The sequence below is a fragment of the Ciconia boyciana genome, chromosome 8, assembly GCF_034638445.1.
Source record: "Ciconia boyciana chromosome 8, ASM3463844v1, whole genome shotgun sequence".
NCBI lineage: Eukaryota > Metazoa > Chordata > Aves > Ciconiiformes > Ciconiidae > Ciconia > Ciconia boyciana.
Window position 1 is genome coordinate 17,788,365 of NC_132941.1, and position 25,780 is coordinate 17,814,144.

At 37.5% G+C, this 25,780-nt stretch overlaps 1 protein-coding gene across 5 annotated transcripts in view; it reads left to right on the forward strand.

Annotated features, from left to right (window-relative positions):
- TJP1 (tight junction protein 1) overlaps window positions 1-17,299 on the forward strand; it is a 76,279-nt gene extending 58,980 nt beyond the window's left edge. For 2 of the 5 annotated variants that reach the window (XM_072869990.1, XM_072869993.1), the window contains 8 exons: window positions 721-1,620; window positions 1,958-2,052; window positions 2,564-2,788; window positions 7,997-8,172; window positions 8,904-9,345; window positions 10,738-10,955; window positions 12,280-12,423; window positions 15,693-17,299. In XM_072869990.1, coding sequence (XP_072726091.1) covers window positions 721-1,620; window positions 1,958-2,052; window positions 2,564-2,788; window positions 7,997-8,172; window positions 8,904-9,345; window positions 10,738-10,955; window positions 12,280-12,423; window positions 15,693-15,787 — 2,295 coding nt within the window. In that variant the 3' untranslated portion in view covers window positions 15,788-17,299. The remainder of the gene's footprint in view (window positions 1-720; window positions 1,621-1,957; window positions 2,053-2,563; window positions 2,789-7,996; window positions 8,173-8,903; window positions 9,346-10,737; window positions 10,956-12,279; window positions 12,424-15,692) is intronic. The other 3 variants (XM_072869992.1, XM_072869994.1, XM_072869991.1) reach the window with 2 other exon arrangements.
- Window positions 17,300-25,780: the final 8,481 nt, after the last annotated feature.

Consider the following 25,780-nt stretch of genomic DNA (forward strand, 5'->3'; position numbering starts at 1 on the left):
CCCTTATTTGGAGAATTCCTTCTAATTTTTTTCCTATAAGAGATCATGCAGGTTACAAAAAACAGTGCATCTGAATTGCTAAGCATCATCTAATGTTTTGTGTGCATGGCTTCAAACTATATACTTTTCACTGCTCAAAAAGATGACATTTTTTAAAAAAGGCTTCATTCTGTATTTTGATTTTACTTTACATGTGACTTTTCTTAGCTTGTCAGTGTTCTGCTCTTTATTAATGAGGCCTTGAGAAAAATCTGTTATTTTCCTAAAGTGACACTAGATCTTTGTATACTTTAAATCATGCCAAATCCTTGATCATTAAGATGAATCCAGTTTGTTGGGCGACTTTATATACTTCCTCAGCAACGCTAGAACTAACTTTAAATGTGTAAATCTACTTACTTCCACCCTTTCCACCCCCTGCAAAAATGCACGTGTGCACGTGCGCCCCCCCCCCCCCCAAACCCCAAAGATGAGAGACTATTACCTTTGTCTTTCCCTTTTAATCTACTTACATGTTTTTGCTTAAACATAGGACTGGAAGGCATCTTTTGAATTGCCAAGTTCAGCTTCTTGTGATTGCGAACAACTGCATCAAATTATTCTGCTTTTAAACAAAATTAAACTCAATATTTGAAACTTAGGTTTGTTTAAAATATTACAGGTCAAATGCAGCTGCAGTTACTCTTCATTTTAACTGAAAAGTATGCCTCTCTTTAACAGGTATACCGAAAGGATCCATATATTAACGAAGAAGCATCCAGACAAAGCTATGTCTTAAAACAGCCAGCAATTAATCACCCAGTACAGAGACAGGAAAGAGACCCAAATCTAATCTATGAATCCCAGGCTCAGTATGCAGAAAAACAACCAAGTAGGGACTATGAACAGTCAACATATAGGTATGATTCTACAAACTATGTAGATCAATTTTCTCATGGTTATGACCCTCGCCTACATTATGATGACCGTGTGCCTCCCTATGAGGAGCACTGGGCATATTATGATGAAAAACAGCCCTACAACCAAACAAGAACAGCTTATGAAAACCAGTCTTCTAGGGATCTTGATTCCAGACAAAGCATAGAAGAGAGCACAGAACGCAGCTATTATCCAGCACAACCTCGTTTTGAGGAACCCCCTCCAATGAGCTACGATGGCAGACCTCGCTATGAGCATGCACCCAAAAACTTCAGCTTACCGCAAGTGCGATACGAAGATCAACATACTGTTGGATATGACACACATGGTAGATACAAACAAGAAGTTCAGCCATACCAGTCAGCCATACCTCGATCTCCTGAACCGAAGCAGTACTTTGATCCACATGTAAGGGGCTATGAACAAGGTCCTCCTCAAGCTTACAATGCTAAACCTGGACAATATGACCCTTCTCATAGTACTTCAGGTGTTTCTCTTCCTCCTCCCCCTTCATCACAAACCAAACCAGAAGCTTTGCCTTCTACCAGTAAACCACTGCCTACATCACCATCTCTAGCAGAGGAAGAAGAAGATCCAGCTATGAAACCACAGTCTGTGCGAAGTAGGGTTAAGATATTTGAAAGAAGAAGATCACCATCTTTGGAAAAAATGAAGGACCCAAGTGATACATCAGCTATCAAGGTAAGTCATTTAAGTTTTTTAATTCCTGCTTTTTGCTAATGAGACTACATTGCCCAAAGTAAAATATTGTCTTGGAAAGAAAGCTTTACTGCTTGTGGAATAGCCTCTTAGCCAACCTAACTGCAGTATGTTTTAAAAGCAGAAGCTGAAAACTTTTGTGAAAACACTGAAGGGGATCTTGCCATGCTGAAAACTCCTCCAATTCATCTTTCACTAGTATTTCATTCTGTTTTTCCTTTTGGGGGAAGCAGCGGGGGGCAGTCTGTTTTCTTACTCAAAGTGCTGTATCTTTCTAAATGTTAGAATCTAAGAGAATATGCTGCGTTTTTCTTTACAGCCTCCAGAACTAGCACCTAAGCCTACACTCACAACTGTGAGTGGTCCAAAACCAACTTCTCAAAGCCAGTATGAACATGACAAAACAACTTACAGGTAGATGCACAACTGATTAATTAAATTTAGTTTTCAGTATTGGATTAGAATATTCAGAAAACACGTCTTAGTTGTTTAAATTGGAAACAGCAGAGTGGAGAGTCGGAGTGTGTCAATATGATTTCTGTGTCAATAGTAAGGCGCAGGGCATAAAGTCAGTTCTGGTGGACATGATTTCTGGGAAGTGGGGGAAGGACACAATATGTTTTTTCAGCTTTTTTGAGAAAAAATTTATCTAATATCTCCATCTTTTTTCTATGTTTAAGATAATTAGAAAGTAAAACAAAAGGAAAAAGGTAGGGTAAAAGGGAAATAAGGATTTTCTTCCTTTATGCTGTGTCGTAGCTATCTAATTTCCATGCAATATAGGTTAAAAAGGCAAGGTGTGCAATTATGAGAATTACATTTTGGTTGCTTTATTACTAGCAAGGTTATAAAGTAGAATTTTAATTCAGGTACTTAACGCTTGTTCAACTGTGCATGGCAACTATATATTATCATTTTTGGCTAGGGCCCCGGAACCACAGAGACCTCAAGTGAAGCCACCTGAAGATATTGTGCGTTCAAATCATTATGATCCTGAAGAAGATGAAGAGTATTATCGAAAGCAGCTCTCATACTTTGATCGCAGGAGTTTTGAAAATAAGCCATCTGCACAGGTTGCTGCCAGCCATCATTCTGAGCCCACTAAACCAATACATTCACAGAATCAGCTGAATTTCACCAATTATTCTAAGTAAGTTTGGGGGATTTCTTTTTTTAATTTGAAGGAGGGAGGCATACAGGACTAAAACAGAAATTCTGCCTCTGTCAATGGAATTCCAGGGGTTCATGTGTCTAATTGAAATTCTTTTGTATTCATGAAATCAATTTCTCTGTTTAGATGTAGCTTTAGTTTGAAAACATATAACTGCATAACTTTTTATTTTGGTAAATGAAATGAATAATTCTTGGAGATTTCAGGACCTTCAACATGTTACTACTTTTGTTTACCACTTAGAATATAAGAAAGTATTTCCTTGGTCTAATACTGAGTGCTTAAACATCTTGCAAAGCAAAGGTTTTGGTTTATTCCAGTTCTGCATGCATTTATTCTGCAGACAGGCTTGTACACGATAGCCGTATTTGACATTAGGAAACTGAGCCTTTAGGGAATATTGCTGAGGTCAGAATTTAATCTGTTGATGGAAACATCTGTTTCCTGTATTGTTCTGCTTCCTTGATTTGGAACATTTTGATACAGAAATTGTGTGAAAGCTCGTAACAGATTTAGCTCACATAAAGAACTGGCTGTCTTGGAGAATACTTATGCAGACTTTGTGAATACTCTCCCTCTAAATTTCCAAAATTTCTTTCGATTCAAACCATAACAATATGTTTGTAGCTGTTACTGTGAAAAACTACCTTGGCTTGCTGCATGCAGGCTGAAAATCAAGCATTTTTGAAGACTTTGCATTCCTGCTTGAAATCTGGACTATTCAGGTCAAGCTGAAAATCTGGCAACCTTAATGTAAATGAGATCTTTAGAGTGAAATAATAAACTAGCTTGCTGAAGTTTTATAGTGTTAATTGTATGTGCAAGGTGTCTTTTATGTACTTGATACACTGTTCCAGTGCTTGTCTTAGAGGATTTGAGCTAGGACTCGGGAATCCTCTTATTTGTATAATATTGTCTATCATCTCCAGCGTCTTCCTCTGTGAACTGAGAATATTGGAATCTTTCCAAAAGCTTGATAGGTTTTAAAGGATTTGCTTTTTTTTCCTAACCAAGAAGTCTACATATGGTAGCTATTTCTTATTTTACTTTTTTATATGCTAAGGAAGGAATGTGTTTAGTAATCTGTAACCAGTTCTGTTTCTCAGTCAAGGATATTATTTATCCTTCCTTTTCACTTGCCCTGTGTCTTCTGATGGAAAGATGGGAGCATGTCTGTCCTGCTCTCTGGGCGTCATAGGAAGAGACCTAAAAAAAAGTCTTGGCTGGCCTCATAATGTATTGCAGTAGCTTTCAGAATTATGTTCCCACATACAAAAAACAATGTTACCCGTAGATTGTCCATTTTGATCTGTAGGCATGGACTGTGTTGCCATTGTAAATGCAAGTAATGCTTTGGGAGAAATGTTGTAAGCTTTCATCAAGTAAATGTGAAGATTGTAAAATTGTTCAGACGGAAAGTGTTGTAAGCTTTCGTTGTACATTTGTTATCCTCTGCAGTGTTGTCACACGCTGAAAAATGAGAAATACAACTATCAAATTTTTGCTGCACAACAGCTAATAGTTGAGAGAGATTGTTCCATACTTCTACCTACCACTTCCATCTGCCATGACACTTCCACTTTTTGGCTGCTTAGTTCTGGTTTTGTTTTCATTGTGAGTTAGTGTATAACTTGAGGGCTTATACTTATGGGAAGGTGACACATTACTGCCACAGAGGAATAAGATAATACTGTTTTTAAGGCTGATAGTTTCATATGTCAGGGGACAAAAATGTGTTGTTTTTTTTCTTTATGAAAGAATGTAACCCTTAACAGGAAGGGACAGACATGGAAAAGAAAATTTACCCAGGGTAGTCAGTGCAAATAGACAAAGCCTAAAATATTAATGGAAGTAAGTGGAAAGAGATAAACAAGAACACTACTCAATTGGACAGTACTGCCTCTAGAAGTGTACTGGAATGTCCTTGCATGGAAACACAAAACAATTGCTGTCTTGAGAAAGCATTCCTATTTAGGACTCTCCTTTCGCCAGTTTCCAGTTTGTACCCTGTTACTTGCTTATTATTAATCTTTTTTCCAGTGAATTTATATGATAATTGCCATTCTGTGAATAAACTCTTCTAAAAATAAACAGGGCTAAATTTGGATGATACAGGAACTGTTGATTATGCAATCTCTTGCTCCTGCATAATCCATATAATATATTCTGGGTACAGAGGACAGATTTTATTTATTCATGAGGAATTGCTACAACTTCTTCAGTTTTAAATATTAATGTTAAACATTAAATTATGTAAAGTTCTTCGCCACTGAGTAACTATTGTGAAAGTATGTATTTTTCTCATTATGTATGTACAAGTTTGTTTACTCTTTTAATTTGTTGGGGTTTTATTTGCATTATTTAGGAAATTTATGCCATTACTAAAGCTGCTTTGTATGCATAATGCCATATCTGCATGTTACAGTTGTCAGTAACTGTAGAATAAGGGATAGTTTCTCTTGATGTGAGAAAACAGAACTTGTAAATGGACATGTTTCAGTGGATCTAGTTGGAGCAATTTATGAGGCTACTACCCCTGTGGCTGAGAGCAGTGGATTTGTTCCTGCTTGGTTCAATGTAGTTACCTGCACTAGCTAGACATGCTGCAGAATGAGGTAGCTTATCTAAATTCTTTATTGAGTAGGGGTAAGACTAATCACACTATCACTTACAGCCTCATTTGAGGAGGCAGTAAGGAACAGTGCCCTGTGTTATCTCCTTAAACTGCTTTAGCTGAGCTCTTATGTGTCTGTTAGAGTTGGAGCTTTTTGAATGAGAACTGAAGATGAGCAATGCAGTTTGATAAGTTTTCTATTGTATGCTGAGGCTCATAACCTGTTCCCCACTGGTTCATTCTCTAGTGGTTCATTTCTGCTTCATTTCAAATTAAAGTAGCAGTTTTGTAATGAAATGCAGTGGGAAACAGCTTAGAAAACAGCACATCAATAATTAGAGGAACTTCATTTATACACTTAAAAGTTGTAAGCAAGCATTTTGTTGTGGACCACTTTCATTGCATACAGGTTCTGAACAATATGATTGAGATAGTGGCTGACCCTTGGTCAGGAGCCTATGACAGAAGAATGTGCTTCATATTAAGCACAACTTTGTGCTGGTTGTGTTTGTGTTGTCACGGTGCACTCTCTGCTCCCTCCATGAAAATGTACTACCCTTCCCCATTTTTTAATTCCTCAGAAAGCTGGCCAGCAGTTCTGATGAGGTGTGGAGTGTGTTGGTTTTTTTTCTGTGGGCTTTTGCAGTGCTGTGCTCCCCTGCTTAATATCCCCTCTGGGGAAGCAGTGATTTCAGGTGGGCAGTTTTCTGCGTAAGCCGCTACTACCCACCTGGAATAAAGACAACAGTGAGTGAGCATGCAGTAGTAACTTCTGTTGTTGGATGACTGGCTTTATGTAAAATCAGTGGGAACAGAAGCTTATACAGCAGATCTAAAATGATCTTTTTTTTTTTTTGCAACACTGATTTTAGAGGTCCATTCCTACAGATGCTGTTTAGCTCACTGAGCATCACATTCAATTCATGTGGTCATCAAGCAGACTTTCAAAAGTTGATCAGCCCTTTTCTTAGTTTCATACTCCTCTGAAGCAGTAAGACTGTTGATGTCTAAAATTGTTGCCTGTTACATTTTTATGACTATACAGAAAGTGAAGGGATGATGGAGAGTTGTCCTAATGTAAAATGTATTTTCTTGCAACATATAAGCAAGGTAAGTGTTGAAAATGAGGGAAAGTCATCAGTATACTTATGGTTTTCTGTCTCTCCTAGTATTCATAAACAGTTGTTCTAAGACGTCCTTCTAGGAGTTGTTGAACACAATCAGAAGCATTTTATGGTGTCAGCTCTGCTATTGGATGAGCTGATTGTGCTATAGAAACATTTGCTATGAATGTACCCTCACTACATGATCTGCAATACAAAACCATCATCATTCTGTGTGTGTTAAGACTGAAGAAATTAATGCAAATTGGACCACAAGTGAGAGATTGTTAGAATATGGGATTTATATTTTGTTCATTTTTTTCAATATATTGAATAACTTTGTTTATACAGATTGTAACAAATGGCTTAGTGTAATCTCGTTCTTACTTTCAATATCTGTCAGTTTGAGATCTTGACCACCTGCTAATTCACTGACAAAATCTCATAGTAAATATAGTAGGTGATCATTGTACATATGCATATGGTAAAGGTCTTATCAGAAACATCACTGTTAAAAGTAGTGTCTCTTTGTTGAAACAATCTTGTCATGAGAACTGCTAGGACTAACATAAAAAGTGTGAACAAATAATATGCTCAAGATAGAATGACTATTTTCTTTCATTCTTCTATTGCTGTTTGCTTTGCTATCACCTAGATTTCTTGGCTCTTACACTAGCTATGACTACTTGAAAAGGAACATCAAGTGGTAAGACTGTTGTTGATGTGAGGATGTTTTCAGGTGTCCTCTCACTGTTACATTTCATCACAGGCATTATGTGCACTTAATTTTAAACACACAAATTCTGAAAGTGCGTGCAATATATTGTAGTTCAAAATTACAGGCATTTGTGAAATCAGTCATTTCCTGAAACAAACTTTGGGAGAAATATTTCTAGTAAAAGAACAATCTTTTGAAAAAGATTTTAGTTATCTACACTATGCACATAAAGCTAGTGAAGCTTAAGCTGATTACATTTCTAATTAAGATGGCATTGTTCAATACTAGGTGTATTTAGAAAAGTTGTACTAGAATCCATTGTCTTATTGGCTAATTATACTTTGCAAAAACAACCCACCCACCCCCCCAAAAAAAGTGGATTTATATTTTTATTTTAAAGATCTGCTAAATTAGAGAACACTTTTTCATTGAAATTACCCCAAATGAAATTGAAAAATTAAGATCTTGTAGGCATTTATGCAAATACACCTGAAATGTCATCTGCCTTTTGTTTGCCATGGTTTGTGTTACTAATCTTCTAAAGATTCAATGTTGTCTTAATCTCTTGTGCTTATCAATAAATGTTTTTATACTTGAGACAGGATATTAAAGAAAATCGTGTTTTATTGTTTATAGGAAGAGATGGAAATCAGGTGATCATAGAAGGAAAAAATAGCAGTGAATGCAGAAGCTCAAGAGCCCTGAGGAAACTGAACAGTCAAATGTTTGGTTTTTTTCTTTTATTTCAACAGGGGGAAACCAACTGATACTGAAGCAATGGATAGGCCTGTTGGTGAAAAACGCTATGAGCCAATCCCTCAAGTTACAACTCCTCCTCCTGCTCCTTCAGTCCAGTATACACAACCTCAGTCAATTAATAGTCCTGTCCTGTCACTCCCAGCACATCACAAGCCTGCACTTCCTGAAGGTGAGCAGTTGGAAAGCTGACCTGTCTTGTGTGGTAACAAGTGTCTCTTGCCAGGTGCTTGTATGGTTGCTTCAGCATGTCTACACTGGTAACTATGTTCTCTAAGTGAAACTTGAAATAATTATTAGTGAAAATAGCTTTTTACTATAGTGAGATTGAGTTTTTGTGAGATGACTTGGTGATCCTGTCTGAAACTGTAACTTCCAGGTGTTAATAGTGACTATAACTGTCTCTTCCATATTTAGTGGTCGCAGTAAAGATCAAGTAAAATTTCCAGTACTTAAAAAATGTACCTCTCTATGCTTTGGACCAGAATTCTTTAGGCATGAATAATAGTTGTAGGCTTCTAAAAACAGAAGAAAAAGTTGTTTTCACTTTCACATCGAGAGGATTGCCCAGTCGAAGTGGATTTTCCACTTTGTGCATGTGCATGATAGTATTTTAATACTGGTTTTCTATTTTTTTGTCATTGTGTAAATCAGACTAACCTTTTTATTGAGAGGTCGTACCATTGTATCTAACGTTATCTGTTTAATGAAACATTAGATAACTTGCTTGAACACACAAAACATAATAGGAGGACAGATGATCTAAGAGAGCTAAGCTGAACCTATGTATATTTTATATAGTAGACTAAGTATTGACTAAAATGTATTCTTATGCCATGGTGTATGTGACTAGAAATTTCTGATGGTTACTGATGAGTTCTGCTATTTTTATTTGTGTTGCAGTTAACTCTGTGTCTGACCCTCCTCCACCTCAGAATAAGCCAGCAATTTTCAGATCCTCTAGAGAGGACACTGTGCAGTCCACTTTTTATCCTCAGAAAAGCTTCCCTGACAAAGGCCCCGTTAATGGAACTGAACAGATTCAGAAAACAATCACTCCTTCTTACAACCGCTTTACAACAAAACCTTACACTAGTGCTGCAAGGCCCTTTGAGCGCAAGTTTGAAAGTCCTAAATTCAACCATAATCTCTTGCCAAATGAAGCTCAACATAAACCAGAGTTGCCATCAAAATCTTCAAATTCTCCTCAACCAATTTTGAAAGCACACAGCTCATCGCAGCCTCCTGAGTTTGATAGTGGAATGGATACCTTTGCTGTACAAGTTGACAAGCCTAAATATCAACCAAATAATGTTAATGCTGTGCCTAAAGCCATTCCTGTAAGGTAAGCTGCTGCTTTTTTCTTTCTATTAGTATGTCTGTAGGAGTTCATCCATGAAACCTGTGAAAAATACAGCTTTTTGCTGTGCTTCCAATTTCTGTTGATGTTACAGTTGAAAGATTGACACTGTGATTCTAAAATTCTGCTAAAGGGCATTGAAGAGCCTTTGGATAGGTACTTAAAGTATGTCCTATGTCCCTGTATCATCTTGGATCCTGTTATTAGAAAGTGGCATGGCTTTTATTTCGCATTTCTTATAATTATAAATCTTCTGGTAGATAGTAATCATTTGTCCTCTCAATTTGTTTCTAGAAGATGGAATTAATTTCTAAGGATAACTGTTGCACCAAATTGTATTCATTCTGTGTGCTTAGAGACCTCATGGTACACGTGAATTTTTAAAATACCTGTAAAAAGAGAAACTCACTTTAGCAGTTTCATATTGGTTCTCTTTACTATGAGACAAAACAAGAACTGCTTAAAAGCAGCTTGTGCTTCGCTAATATGCTTTAACTATAACAACTATGTCAAGAGCAACAGATAGTATTACAATCTTAAGCTATTTGCTGACTTGTTAAATTCTTTTCACTAATATTTGCAGAACAGTGTTTCATTATTCTTTGATTTCAAAATAATAATGCATAAGCCAGACTTGCTTGATGTTTCAGTAACTCAGAAATGTAATAGAAGAATGAATCCTATTTGTTCTTAAGCACCTGAGAAATGTTTTAATGCTACATAGTTTTGTAGACAGCTAGAAATTTTGAAATTACTGGTTCTTTGAGTGAAATTCTTTAGAAATTGATCTGAAATCTACTCAAACTAGTCATTTGATAATGTTACATGTTTTTCTTCAGTTATATCCTGACAACCTGGAAAAAATTGTGTGGAATTTTTTTTTTACGGGCTTTTTAAAAATCTGTATCTGAATAGAAGGATTCAGTGTGGCTTGAATAAGAATTATTACTCCTTATGGTATTACAGTCATAATGGAGTTTTGGGAGGAGAAAGAAACTTTCAGATGTTAATTACATTTAGTTTTACTACGCTGAAGTGTGTAGCTGGTGCAAGCTCTTTCTGTATAATCCCAGAAGCAGGCATTTGAAAACACAAGATTCAAGTGGTCCAAATTCTTGCTTTAATTACTTTCTGAACATTTTCAGAGTTTGTGGGCTTTGGTGGGGGTTTTCTGTGAGTGCTTTTTTTCTCATGGCAGAACTTGAACTACTTTCATCTTAGTTGTCCTGCACAATCAAGTGTGGGACACATTAAATGTTTTCCTAGAATCAGTGCTAGCCAACTGTAGGCTGTGCTCTGCTAAAATGTTAAAGTATGCCACTGACTTTCAGGAAGAAAATATTGATAAAACTGCTAGGCTTTCTATCTTGCATTCAGCCCTTCAGCACTCGAGGATGAGGAGGAAGAAGATGGACACACTGTTGTAGCCACAGCAAGAGGTGTATTTAACAGCAATGGTGGTGTATTGAGCTCCATAGAGACTGGAGTTAGTATTATTATACCACAAGGAGCCATTCCAGAGGGAATAGAGCAAGAAATATATTTCAAAGTCTGCAGAGACAACAGTATACTTCCACCTTTGGACAAAGAGAAAGGTAAGAGCTGGCACTGTACACTGGTCTGCTATTTAATACAATTCTGTTCTAACAGCAGCAAAATAGAATATGAAAATAACTTAATATGCTTCAAGATATAGCATATATTTCTGTATGAAGATACAGAGTATACATCTCACAAGAAGTATAAGGGAAGCAATATTTTGCTTAATATTGAAAGTTGGAAGCAAGATGGAGGCCCTGAATTATAACTTGAGAATATTTAATTTGTAGACTTAAGTGCTGATTTAAAACTTACCTAGTGCACTAAAGGAAGGTTCTAAATTGTTTTTTTTTTAAGAATCTTTGAAATTGTAGATTCCCTTACAGAGTGCAGGGATTTATTCTAGGTGTTCTTATTAGAAATATTTTTTTCGTCTCACAGTTAAGACCAAAAATATTATAAACCACATGATTTAAACTAATTTGATTTTAGTTAAATATTTGGAATTTACTTCAACACTTGAAAATACTCAGCATTTTAATTTTTTTCAATTTCTCTAAAGAAAACAGCTTCATGGTTTAAAAAAATACTCTAACTTTTATATAAATAAAAGTATATTTCTGACTGTCTTATTAATAAAAGGGTTGAGTAGTGTATCTTGAGCAATTTTTTCCTAGTAAGTCTGTCTGTCTTACCACTAGTCCAGTGTACGTGCATTTTCTGACCTGTCAGATTCCTTATTTCCTCAGGTCGAGAAACCAAAGGGGTTAATTCAATAAATTTGCAGTTAAAGCACTACTTGCAATCTGCAGTTACTTAGAATCTTTCTAAACCAAACACAGCGTGTTCCTCAACTGAATAATCTTACGTTAACATTTGGAGTTTTAAACTAGAAAAAGACCTATATGTTTGTATGCTTTATCTTTTGACTGTTAGGATAAGGGTCATAGCTTCTTGAGCTGCTGAAGGCTTTATTCAGGCCAGTGTGCCATAAATCCATACAAGCAGAACATAGCAGCTGTAGCACAAAGAAGCGTGAACAAGGCTACTTGCAGATTTGGGGATTTGTTTCTTTTGATGCACCTACTTAGAAATTAGTGGGAGGAGTGCGGGGGGAAATCCCAACATGATTTAATAATCAGACTTGTTTATCCTTTTTCATTTTGAGATTGTGATATGTTCCATTGAAAAGTCACTTGAGTGCTGTGAAAGAGGCTATGAGAAACAATCTTGCTAAGTGCTATTCTTTACTGACAGGTCAAAATGTTCATATTTTTCTCTACAACTAAGTTGCTGAGTAGTTCTGCAATGTAATTATGTAATAGTTTGAACCTGTTTCAAGAAGAATCAGTAACAGGTTTTTCTTTCTCTTAACTATAGGTGAAACACTTCTTAGCCCCTTGGTAATGTGTGGGCCTCATGGACTAAAATTCCTGAAGCCAGTGGAGCTGCGCCTGCCACATTGTGCGTCTATGACCCCTGATGGTTGGTCTTTTGCTCTAAAATCCTCCGACTCCTCGTCGGGTATGCTGTCCTCCCTCTGTCCTTTTGGGGCTTTTGGGTGCTATCGTATAATTTAAGTTAATTTGGCTAAAGGTGATGCTGTGTAATATAAAGAACTCAATCATTGTATTTGTGTCAAATTCTCCCATTTCACTTTCATTACAAATGTCTTTCTTACATTTACTCATGGTGCAAATTCATAGCTAAAACCATGATAGCAGAAAGAGTAATATCTCTAGTCTATTAAATATTATCGTATTTTTCTATTCTGTCTTCTTTCTTGAGGACTGCTACAGCTGAATACACTTGAAATGATAGTCGCACTAAAATTGAGAGGAAATTATTATGTACCTCTGGCCTTTGTAACATAACCGGTGTTTGTCTGTTGCTTAATTAACCATATAGGACTCTGGCAAATCTTAACAATCTGCATGCTCATAAATCATGATTTAATGCTTGTTAACTGTTTCCATGTGTGCAAGTTGATGCTAACAATTGGGTCATTTAAGAAAACTATAGTCTTCAGTAAAAGCATTTACAATTCATTCTAATGTAGCTGGATTTTCCACAAGACTTTTCTTGCTTGCTTCTGCCTATTTCTCCTCTACTGCCTTTTACCCGGAAGTTTCTGGTTGATAGTAAAAGTTGCGACTAGGCTGCAATTTTATTTACCTGTTCATTTTTACCTCACTGTGGCTTTCTGGGATGAGGGGGAGAATGTATTGGCTGAAAAAGTCAGTGAGGAGCCTAATTGAGAATTGTGGGCAAGTTTCAAGCAATTTCATGAAATGGCTGTGAGGTTACAGGGGTTTAAAAAGGAATGTTTGCACATCTGGGGAAAAAGTCTTAAGGTTTTATTCAGCTACCTTCAAAATTTATGGTGGAAGGTTCAAATCATTAATGTGTACGTATGATCTAAGTAATGACTGAATCATGTACTTCTGTATACAGCACTTAAGCCACCATGTATGCATATATTTTGTCAGTAATGTATCTATCACTGTCAACACCAAAGCGCACTGATGCTTTGAAAGATTAAAGCATCAATCCCCTTGATGGGGATTCAATAACCTAGAGGTATTAATGGCAATAATTTTTAGTTGTTTTTTATAAGCTATTATATGCATGTGTTGCATGCATCTATTTAACAATGTGTGTATACATGGCAGTGTTAAAACACGGACTCATAAATGATAGGGTCCCAAAAGATGACAACTATGTACAAAAGTGACACAACACTTCCTTTGTAACTAATAACACCTGTTCATGAACTTACTTGAAGTGAAGGGAGAGGACTCAAATGATCTAAACGATAACTCAAGTTACTGAGACACTTTTCTCCCTTTCCAAAGTGGGATGTGTGTGTGCGCGCATGTGTGGGTGAGAGCAAGAGCGTGTATATTTAAACCCTAACACTTTCTGTACTGTAAATATAACACCACATTCTGTTAATCTGAAATGGGATGTATATCATAACATTGCTCTTTTGAGACAAACTTTAAAATTAGGCAATTCTGTCTTATGATATGTAAGTAGACCATACTGTGTCTTAAATAAATAATTGTTTTCTCTCTTTCTAAATTAGTTGGTTATGGGACTCTGATTTTTGAGGTGGCTTTATAATAAGTTTATACGATTCTGGGTTTTTTCTTTCTTCAGTTGTCCGCTCTACCTCATCTTTCCTCAATGTATCCATGTTCTGTCCTAAAAGTGACATTCATTTGCACTTACTAACATCCTTCTGCCACGTTTAAGCCTCATATATTTATACTTTACTGTTAAACCCCTTCAAAAGCTTGAATGATTCTGGTATCAAAACTGGGGAAAAAAGTTGCCTCTTATGGCCACACCTATTAGAATGTATTAGTTAAAAATACTGAAGGATCTTTTTTTTTTAAAGCAGTTGTATGTAAGTATGGGAAAACCATCCTCAACAGCTAGAGGTTGCACTGGCTATGGTCTAATGCTTACTATGTATTTAGGAGGAAAGGTTGGGAAAAAGTCTGCCATTGTCTCATGTGCAAGACTAGGACCTGGTTGTCTTACAGGCCTGTTTTACCCTTCTCCTAATATATTTGATCATGTGAGTTTTGAATGGAATTCGCTGCATCTATAAAATGAAAAATCGTCCAGCATTGAGCTTCTTGACAGAAATAAGTAGTCTTGGCTGGTTGTAGTAAACTTGTTTGAGTTCTCTAACTATACACAGGCCAGTTCTATTCTTTGTCCCTACATCAGATGTTGCCATCACTCAGTGCATTGTATACTTCATTTTGTTTTCATGAGTTCTTCAAGAAAGTTATGTAGAATTTACATCAGTCTGATTTAATGTAGAGGTCTCAGGTGTTTGCAGTTTGTGTGACTGGCTTCTCTAACTTGTTGCACATTTTTCAAAGCAGATCTGTTCTGGCCAAGCTATTTAATGTCATTTGTCTGGAAGGCTTAAGAGAACTTCAGTGCATTTTTCACTGTTCTGCTGCAGTGGGATCATGACACACTTTGTATAGTGGCAGCATTTAGTAGTGGTTTTAGGAAGGTAAATGAAGAATACTTTCTCCAGCTGAAAGAGACAATTGACTGTGCAGATGGAATGTAACCTTTGTCTGGTGAGATGGCAGCTGATGACTTTCCCCTGTAACAGAATGTTACACAGGACCTTTGACCATGAGTAGATAAGATCTGTTGTAAAGATTTTAAAGTATGTACCAGTTAACTAGAATCCCCTTTAGAATGTCAGTATTTCAGGCTTTTAAATGAGCATACTGGATGTAGCTGCAAAATGACTACAATCCTGTCTACAATAATTTTCATGGTAGAAGATAAAACTACCAGTGTGTCATAGTGTTTAGTTACAACATAACGTCTGATTTGACTCATCTGTATTCAGAATTGTTCCAAGAAACTTCAAATGCATCCTACCCAGATTAGCTTTTAAAATGTCTTATTTTTTCTGACAATTTAAGAAAGAGCCAGTGAATACGTGATTCACTGTTAACACTTCTCAAATGGAAAGCACTATGTTGGTGCTGTAGAGTAGAATGACTTGTATCTAATAATTCCTGAGTGCCACAGCATCTGTTTTGAATAACTGATCTATCCTACATTATATGAAAATAAAGGGTTAACTTTTTATTAATAACATACAAACTGCAGGTTTAAAAAAAAAGAACACAAAAAAACCAGGTGTTGATTCAGAACTTAAAAGCTCCTGTCCAAAAGCTTGGTTGTTTCAAGATGTACACTGTTTGACAGCGGATACTAAACACCAGCATTGTGTTTTCCTCCCACAGGTGACCCCAAAACCTGGCAGAACAAGTCTCTTCCCGGGGATCCAAACTATCTTGTTGGAGCAAACTGTGTCTCAGTCCTAATTGACCACTTCTAAATATTGTTAGCTGACTGAGTAAATAATGTGAAACTGAGATGGACCTTACATATAAACTGAACCACTCTATCAAGTATTAACTGTTCTATAAGTGATAACGGATCTTAGTGTTTAAGCATCTTGCTTTAACTAACAATGGTTTAGCAAGTACACTCTTGGAACCATGGTCACAATACATGCCACAAGCAGGGAGTGTACAGTGGGAACAAGGTAGGGTTTTTGCAGGTTCTGTATGCTTCAGTTTGTTGGTTGTTCTTTTGTGGTTTTTTGTTTTGTTTCCTTTTTTTTTAAGGACACTACTAGTATTTCATTGTTTAAAATCTTAAAGTACCAATGGAATTATACTCAGAGGAACTGAATTTGGTTCATACTCCACTGGCGAAAACACAGAATTTGGCCTGCATTTTTACAACTGTGTGTTTGTAACTCACAAGACTACATTTTGGTCTCTAGTTTTTAAATGACTTTTGGTGTACACGTCCAATGAAATGGCAATCAACTTGGGGTAGCACAGTTCAGATGTTTTCCTCTGCTGAGAGGCTAATGCAAACACATCTACTTACTGTATATGGAAACATTGTCATGAGAATAGGGGGGAGGGGGAAAAGCATGTGGGATGACTATGGTTCAGTTGCCTCTGTGGATTTGTAAATTAACCACATTATTACAGACCTATTAACCAGCAGGGATGCCTTACCCTTATGTTTTTAATAGTCTTAGCTCTCATAGTTCTCTGTATTAAGTTTGTATGGCTTTTGTGCTTACCTAGATAATATATCATGAAAGACTGGGGAACAAAAAAAAAAACCACCAAAAAAAACCCCCCCAAAAAACCCAAAAACAAACAAAAAAACCCCAAACAAACAAAAAACCAACTTGTGAGTTTGGTTTAGAGAATGAGTATTGTTTGTGTTCATCAGCCAGAAGAGAACCAGAAGAAAATGATGGTATGTTTTCTGCTATGCATTTGAAAATTTATAGATGTTATAGACTGCTTGTATATAATGCGTGCATACCACTTTTGTTCTTGGTTTGTAAATTAACTTTTATAAGCTTTACCTTTTTATATATATAAATATATATAAAACCAAACAAAGTTTCTTAAGGATATCTTTGTATTCTCATACCTTTTGAGCCTTGAACTTTGACATCTGCAGCAATAAAGCAGCATTTCTACAATATACGAACAAGGACATTTTTTTAAAAATGCACAAAGTTGTTACCTTTTTAAGTGCTGCGTTTAAAGAATATAACTCGGAATTCTCTACTTTGATTAAATTCTGGAAAAGTATCCCTACTGTAATTTGTCATAAGGATGCTGTACTATGTGCCCTGAAATGTATTTTTTTACTAATAGACAATTTATTATGGCACAATGGCACTACTACTGTTTAGATAATATACCACTGCATTCTGTTAATGAGTTATTAGCTATTCAGGTGTGGCTGAGTTTTTTTTCTCTGCAGTTATTAAAATTACACGTTTCTAAACATACAGAATAAAACTGTTTTTAAAATAATAAAGGAGATTGTAGTACCTTATTGTTTCTGAAATGCATTTATGTGAAGATGACAAAATCAATTTTGATTTTTTTTTCCTATGTAAATAGACAGCTGGATTCTGCTGTATGTTCATACACAAAGCAGAGCTCTTTTGTGGAGTCAGTTGGAGATGTCTACAGCAGGGCTTCTGAAATGATGAATTCCAGTGTGGATCCATTGGAAATACTCAATACAAGTAGGAGTGGTAGACTTGTCCCTTGAATTGCTATGTTGGTGCTAGTTTACCTATTGTACCTACTCTTCCAGATACTTTGGTAGTGTTCTAGCATGTAGATTACACATAGTCTAGTTATACAATTTTAAAGATACTCCTACAGAATCCCATTATCATGCCTGTTTGGAGTACTCAGTGGCTAACTAGTAAGCTACTATTGTTCTAAAAGAGAAAATAAATTCTAGAAGTTATTTTTAAATAATGCTGGGAAACAGTGCATAACCCTGATGTTTCCTTTCTGTACTTCTACTGACCAGTTACTTTGTTTCTCAGGCATGACTTGCCCTAGAAGATTCATTCACTACTGTTACTACTACTCCTCATGGCTTATCTTGGCTGTAAGAGCAGGCAAAAAATTTGAATAGCAAAATACCTGTTTATGTCAGGATGGCATTTTTCATTTGTCTTAGTGATAATGTATTGGTGGTATTTTTTTGAATCGGCAGAAAGGAAGGTTTCAAAATGGCATGCAGAGCATCTTGGAGAAAATTCTAATGCTAAAATTTCTAAGTTTTTTTTCTAGTTCAGGTCTTAGTAAGAAGTATGTGAAACTCCACAAAAGGAGTCAATCAGTTGGACTTGAGGAACCCTGGAGTTACACTGCATGGACTATTTGCAGTGGTGTCATCTGTGTCTTGCACATCCTGAGTCTAGCATGCTGTAAGGTGTAACTGTCCTGAGTTGCTTTGACTGTAGTGATCCAGATAATATCTTTCTGCTCTTTTAAAGAGTGTAGGGCCATGTCTTTCTATCAAAATGAAAAAAAGTGACAGCTTTTGCTCTGCTGTCACTTCATAAATCAAATGAGAAAGTTGATCCTGTTCAAAAATGTGGCAGTTCTCTACTGCTAAGCAGCCTGTCAATGGAATTGTCTCTTGCTGTCTACCTGTAGGAATGTCTCTTGAAGTGGCTAATTTAAACCACATGCATGTTTTCCTTGTCGTTAAATCCCAATGCTTTTGGGTTAAAACATGGCCATTGAAGAATAACTGTACTAAAAAGAACACATTTTCTTATTTTAAAATATCACTGTTTTTGAAATCTTTATCCTTGAAAGAGATTACGTTCCTTACATACTTTATATAGACTAGGCTCCACAGGAGGTAAGTTCACATGTAATATTTTGATTTACTATAGTTCTCTATTCACTATTTAATCTGAACATCAAAAACTGCATCTCCCAATTCCTGCTGTTTGTCTCAGTGATGTACTGAGCAGCTTTAGTCCTGTAAATTGTGCAGAAGTTTTAATAATGTAAATCTCAAGTCTTGTGCTCATTTCTAAACAAATTACTTCAATGGTGGAAACAGATACTCAAGGGATACAGAATTACCGTTCATCTCTCTGACTTAGGTTCTTGGTAAAAAAAATTTTTATTTTTTTCAAGAGAAGTAGTAATGAGTATTCAACTACTTATACACAAAGTAGCTATGGTTGTAAAAGTACTTTTCTGTTCCTGCCAACCTGGGTTAGGTAAAGCAAATCAGCAATGTTTAGGGTCTGGTTGAAGATTCTCTGCTGTAATGTAACCTGGACCAGATGACAGAAATCAAAGCCCTACAGTTTTGGAGAATAAAAGATTTTAAGCAAGTCTGAAAAATGTTTTCTTAGTATCTGAGTCACTTGTGAGGGAAAGCATTTGTAGAAGCCTTACTGAGTGCTAGTGGTGGTCTGTTATGTACAGGGTTCTCTGGCATCCAGCTCCATCCATTGGCAAGATCAAACGAATGGGTAAAATTATTTTTCATTATATCCAAAAGAACTGTGCATTTTGACCCTGTGAGCAAGCACCTGAGAATAAATATGCTTAATATTAGTGAAAGTGTGTGAAGCTGGCTGTTTGTGCACACACATGTAAACATGAACACTATTTATTAGATTTTTCTATTAGCTTGAATACTGTGGACTACTTGGCTCTATGCCTGTTGTGGTTTAACCCCAGGTGGCAACTAAGCCCCACACAGCCACTTGCTCACTCCCCCCGCAGTGGGATGGGGGAGAGAACCAGAAGAGTAAAAGTGAGAAAACTCGAGGGCTGAGATAAAGACAGTTTAATAGGGAAAGCAAAAGCCACGCATGCAAGCGAAGCAAAACAAGGCATTCCTTCACTACTTCGCATGGGCAGGCAGGTGTTCAGCCATCTCCAGGAAAGCAGGGCTCCGTCATGCGTAATGGTTACTTGGGAAGACAAACGCCGTGAGCTGTGTGGTGCTTAGTTGCCAGCCAGGGTTAAACCATGACAGTGCCAAACAGTTGTCATTCCAGTGATACTAAAATAATTATGCTATCACTGAATTTGGCTTGAAACCCAGTTTTGACAAAGATTAAAGGATGTTTTGGTGGGAAGAAATGGTGCTATCATAGTTACCTTAATTAAACTTGAAATGCTTATAGAACATTTCAAATTGCTGTGAAACAGAGTTTTAGCACATACAGCAGTCTATCAGTGACTTTAAGTAGTAACAGTTCTTACTGTGTAAAATGCAGAGAACAGGTCCAAAACAGAACCTCTGTATCTATAAGTGCAATTGTCCTATTTTGTTACTGCAAGAGTAGTAAAAGAGACCAAAAGTGAAGAAAGAGAAACACTTAGTTTTGCATGCTGCTGTGCAACTAGAATTGCCACCATGTGAACTTGGGGAAAAGAGCAGAAAACACAATTTATGCTTAGAATGACAAGAACAAATTTTAGGCTTTTTCAGTTGTTAATTCACTAACGCTGATTCTGAAATTGCTCTAACCTGTCCTGTGACAATATATATGAAGTTTCCCATTGGAGCTTATCGCACAGCACCAACTGCCTATCTCTCCTCATCTCTGGCATTGACAAAGTGACAGTGGAAGAGTGGAGATGAATGCAACGTGTCCAACTGTTCCCTTGGCCTGGAGAGGCTGGCAGTAAGGCGGGTTTGGTATCAGTCACTGTTGCTGGTTGCTGACAAGGGAATAACTATGGTTTGTGTTACATAATTGGACCTCGCCAATCATCCATTCTGTGTATTTCATGAAAGTGGTAAAAGATGTTGCACTTTTGCATGAGGAAATCGGGTGCTCTGCTTGTGGTTAGGGGTCTATACTGGGTTTTGTGTGTACATCTTGGTTTTGTATTTTTTTGCATTGTGGCTTGCTCTCTCGTGAAGAACTTTAAGTCCGGAGGTACTGTGGAACCTCCAGTAGCTTCCTCTGGTTTTGGATTATAAATGCCAGTGTTTGGTACCACTTTGGTACCACAGACCATTATTAAACCAGGAGTGCCATGTGTTTTCACTGACTGCAGTAGCTTGCTCTGTTTTGTAGTGTTCTCTTGTGTTTCTGACCTGATGTCCTGTATGTCTGTTCTGAGTTGGTGGGGGAGGTGGGCAGCAAGATGGATGGATGACAGACACAAGGGATGGGACTTCTGCTCACCTGGGGACAACTGAAATAAACTGTGCGTGGTGGGGAGAGTCTCAGAGGTTTAACAGTTTCTGTAAAACATTAATGCTGCCACAGTTCTCTGTATTCAGGAGTCTTACTTTTCTCAGCATGACAAAATTTGCTCAGCTTTGTTGCTACTCTGAAAGTAGTGTAAGGATGTGATGGCAGGAGCTCTTATGATAAGTAAAGGCTGGGGAGAGGGGAGCTGGGCAGATACACAAACCAGTGGGATCACTTTAGCTGTACTCATATTATTTGAATAGACTTGAAAAACTTGCATAAAACCTGAAAATAAGTTCTCTTCAATGCAGTTAAACAACATATACCTCTCTCTGCACATAATGTATCTGTTGCAGCAAATCATTCCCACTAGAGAAACCTGCAATTCTCTATTTGTTATCCTAATGTTAGCTATTGCCATGTTCTAAGGGTCCTTTTTATTGACTTTAATAGCAATCAGCTAGAAAACTGAAAAAAATAACTTCTAAGGAAATAAACTGTAGTCTGTTAGTGACTACTGATATTGTATTTTTTCTTGGGTGTTGAGTGCATATTAAATTTTCTTTAACAATGAACAAAAACCCATGTTATTTAAATATTCAGCTAATGTGCTTTGTCTTTACAGTATTCTGCAGCACTTGTCTGTTTTATACAAAAGTTGCTGAGCACAGTAGATCTGATAGACTGTGAAAACACTGTATATAAATTACAGCCTGTTAAGATGAGCACAGGTTTAAAACATGTTGGTTAATGTATCAGTTTCTAAATTATATTAAAAATAAGCAATGTCTTCCCAGAAAAATTATGACCTACTTCCACCCTTCTTCCTTTCCACTTTAGGGCTTAGAATTTGTGGGAAGAGCTAAGTGAGAAACAGGCTGTAGAATTTAAGGAAAATGAGATCCGACATTCAATTTGGTAGGTGCTTTTATATCTTGGCATTGGATTACTAATGGTGATACTTAATCAAACCTATGGCATGCACTTAAAATTAAGTCTACATACATTTAAAAGCCTTGCCTAAGACTTCAGTGATTTTGAGGTAATCTTGCCAGAGTGGAAACCTGGCATTGAAAACTCTTTGCTAGAAGGAGCATTCGTGATACAGAGCTTGATAGTGAACTTCCAATATGGTTGATGTAACAGTGAAGCTGGCTGCAGTGATTTCCCTCCTAATTATACTTACTTTTGTCCTTACTGAATTAATGACCAAATATTTCGAGTTCATCACATTGCAGAATGAAAAGGTAAGGTAGAATTAACTAAATTGGCAATAAAGGAATTTACATACTTGATTATTGAAGTAGCATGTTGGTAAAGTAGTATGTCAGGGAAGTCAGCTTAGTGACCAGGAAATAGTTGCCTTAAAATTAAGGTTTGTATTAACTGTTTTCAGTTTGTCTTGGCTAAAAGCTGTGGAAAGGCACAAAATGTATGCAGATGCAAACCTCACTATTTATAGTATATAATGCTATGAAATTAGCTACATAAATGATAACCTGCTGCCTCTGTAGAACAGTCAGAGCCTGTGCCAGAAGGAAGACTTGCAGCCCTTTTCCCTGAACATCACTGGCAGTCCCACTGGTGCTGCCAGTATCGGCAGCACTTTTTTTATTGCTACCAGCAACACACTGAAGTTATTTATAGCACTTCAGATGTCTGTTGAGAATGCAGGAATGATGAAAGCAGGCTTATGTGTCTTTGAGTTATATTTTATATGCGGGCTTTCATTTTTTTTACATAGTTGACATCTTCATGGTTCTGGGCAGTCTTGAAAAGGTAAGTCAGACATAAACTATTGAAGTAATACCTACGAAGCTATATTGGTCTCCCCAAAACAAGAAAGCCTGCTTATCTGATCTCGTCTTCCTAGTCCCACATCCTTATGTGGTACTCTGCTGGTAAAGCCTGTGGGTTTTGGTTGTTTTCAACAGACTAGAAACTTTATATGCTGCCAAACCAGAAAACAAAATGTAATTCCCCTTGTTTAATGGGCATGGATGGCATGGAGTTGTGGCCTATGATAGTAACAGCTGCCTAGCTTTAAACTGCACCAGTAAGTGGAGAGAGCAGTTTTTCACAAAATAAGCTGAAATTATCACAAAGCAGAAAGAGTTTCCCAAGAGCCCATAAATACAGCTGATTCTGCTTCAGTGTCCTATTTAACAACACCCCCAACCTGACACCCACCCCCCCCCAAAAAAAAAAAGCCACCACGAGCAAAACTCCCTGATTGTGTGGGTTTTGACAAATTTCTGTATGGGATATAAAAATTTCTAGTCCCCAAGTGAATGTGCAGGAGACTAACATCAGTCTATGAGCAAGGAGTTTGGACTTTGCCTCTCTGCAACATGAGAATAAGTGATGAGCAAGCACAGAGGTATGACTTCACACTTCCTTATTACATTTTATTTAAATTAATAACAAGCACTGCTCTGGCATAGCCATAACTTTTGACATGTTTTCTGTTTCTCCTTTGTTTTGATTGGATAGTTAAAAGTTTGCTGATGACCTCACCACTCTGGTCTGTAGGCAGTAGCTTTTTAAAGTGTAGCAGTTAGTGAGTTGAGGCCGACAGACTTTGTGCTGCTTTGTTTGTGTGGATTTCAAAGCACTTAACAGTTCTGAAGGATTTAAGTGCCACTCTTGCTTTCTAGGTGTGATCCTTGTTTTTTTTAATATGAAAAATACAAAGCAACTAGCTCTGCCTTCCTAGTGATGAAACCATATATAGAGAATACACCATACTCCCATGCAAAAATACCTGGATGGTATTGTGTTTTGGTCAAAATGTGACAGAAAGGGAAATAAAGGAGTGTAACTTCTTCTGTGTGTCGGTGCTCCATTTCAATCTTCTTAAGAGGGAATTGTTCTAGCATGGGCAACTAGTTTTACAGTGGCAGAAGCTGTCAGGGAGGACCACTCTGAAAACCCCTCAAGGAAACAGAAAATGGATCTGAATGTAAGTAAGTGAAGCTTACTGGAATTAACCTCCAGATGTAAAACCTAGCAAACTATTCTACCTATCCCGTGTATCCTGTAAGTCTGGTTTTGTGTATATACACGTACCCACCTGCCACCACCATGAAGTCTGAGCTTTGCTGATAGCAATGGAGGTGTGTTTCCATACGTAAGTCTTGTTCACCTCCCATAGGATCCATTGGACGGTCCGAGATGGTCAGAATGCATATCTGCAACAGAAGTTGGTAAGCTTTGATCTTTTACTGGATTTTCATAGAACTTAGGAATAGTTTTACCATATGGTCTTGGAGGTTGTTTATCACATCATCATAATGTGTGTGTGTGTGTGTGTGTACTTGGGCTACTCTTGGTAAACAAGAAAAACAAAGGTAATCACCTGTCTTTGGAACAAAAACATCTCCTAAAATAAGAGGTTTGCTTTTTCTTGCCATGAAAGAAAAAATATATAATTTAAAATATTTCAATTGAAAATGACTAATTCAGAGCAGCGGTTTGTGTTAGAGTCCCTTTGTCAGGCAGAGGCTTCTCCTGTGCAGAGCTCTCCAGCAGAACTCCAGTGCATATGTAACACAAACCAGTTAATACAGAACCATGCTTAACTTCTGACAGCCTCTTGTCAATCCTTTTTGATTTATCGGACCTGTTACTGGTAAGTGTTACAGGTTTTTCTGCAGACCGGAGAGTTGCAGCAGCCTTTGCGAGAGTGTGTGTGTGAGCATGGCAGGCGGCCGCGAGGGGGCGGGCCTTGCCGTGAGAACAGCAGGCGGCCTCAGCGCAGGGGCGCGGAGCGGCAGGCGGAGGTACTGAGGTCCGAGGGGCGCTCCTTCACTCTTGCGTTCCTTCCTTTTTTATTCGTTCTCCAGGAGTTTCCACATCGGACTGTAGCAGCGTCGAATAAATATTCAGACCGACTAACAAACAGTGCGTTGTGTAACTGATCTTCTCAAACTTACATGGCCACTGTTAGAATGCTGCAGCCCTGCCCAAATTTGCATTCTCTAAGCCTCAGGAATCGGTTAGAGGCCTGGTGTCAAGCATCGACCAGCCAAGCCTGGGACTTACCTGTAAGGACAACTGTGCACGATTGTGTGCCGGTTGTGCTGGGTGCTGTGTGCACAGAGTGCGCGTGCACCACCCTGTGCTTCTGCAGAGACCTGAGTTCCTAAAGCTCATGTCTGCGGACAGCTAGTACTTTGCACAGACATGGACACAAAGTCATGCTTCAGAGCGCTGAGCTCCAGATAATTGCTTTTCTGTTTTATAAGAAAAATTACATAAATACAGAACTTCAAGTGTCTTAGCTGTGATTTAAAACTAGCATCATAGTTCCTAAACCAGAAGCATGCTTTTATAAAAGGTAGCTAAGAGGAAGATATTCATAGTATTAATTCAGTCATCAAAAAGCTTAGCTTGGCCTTCAGTTGTGTGGCATTAGGGAGCCCAGAGATGCTTGTACAGCTAAAGGTTGTCCATGTTCACTTCAGTTGTAAAGGACAGTTGCACTGGCAGAAATGGTCCTTTATCATGTTCCTTCCACAAAGGGGATTGGCTTAATTTTTTGAGACTTGCTGCCTCTTCCAGAAGACAGTGGTTTCTTGAAGGCTGCTTTTGTGGTTACAAAACAGATGTTCTTATTTAGTCACTATGAAAGCAAAGAAAGAGGCAGTAGAATAGGAATCTAAAATTAACTGTGGTGAGCTGCATTTGTGCCATCTCACTCAGCTTCAGCACAGTGTTTTCCGCCTTTGTCATTTATCTAGGACTGTAGATTTTCTTTATGGACTAATAAACTGATGGGGGAATGCCCAAAGGATGCTC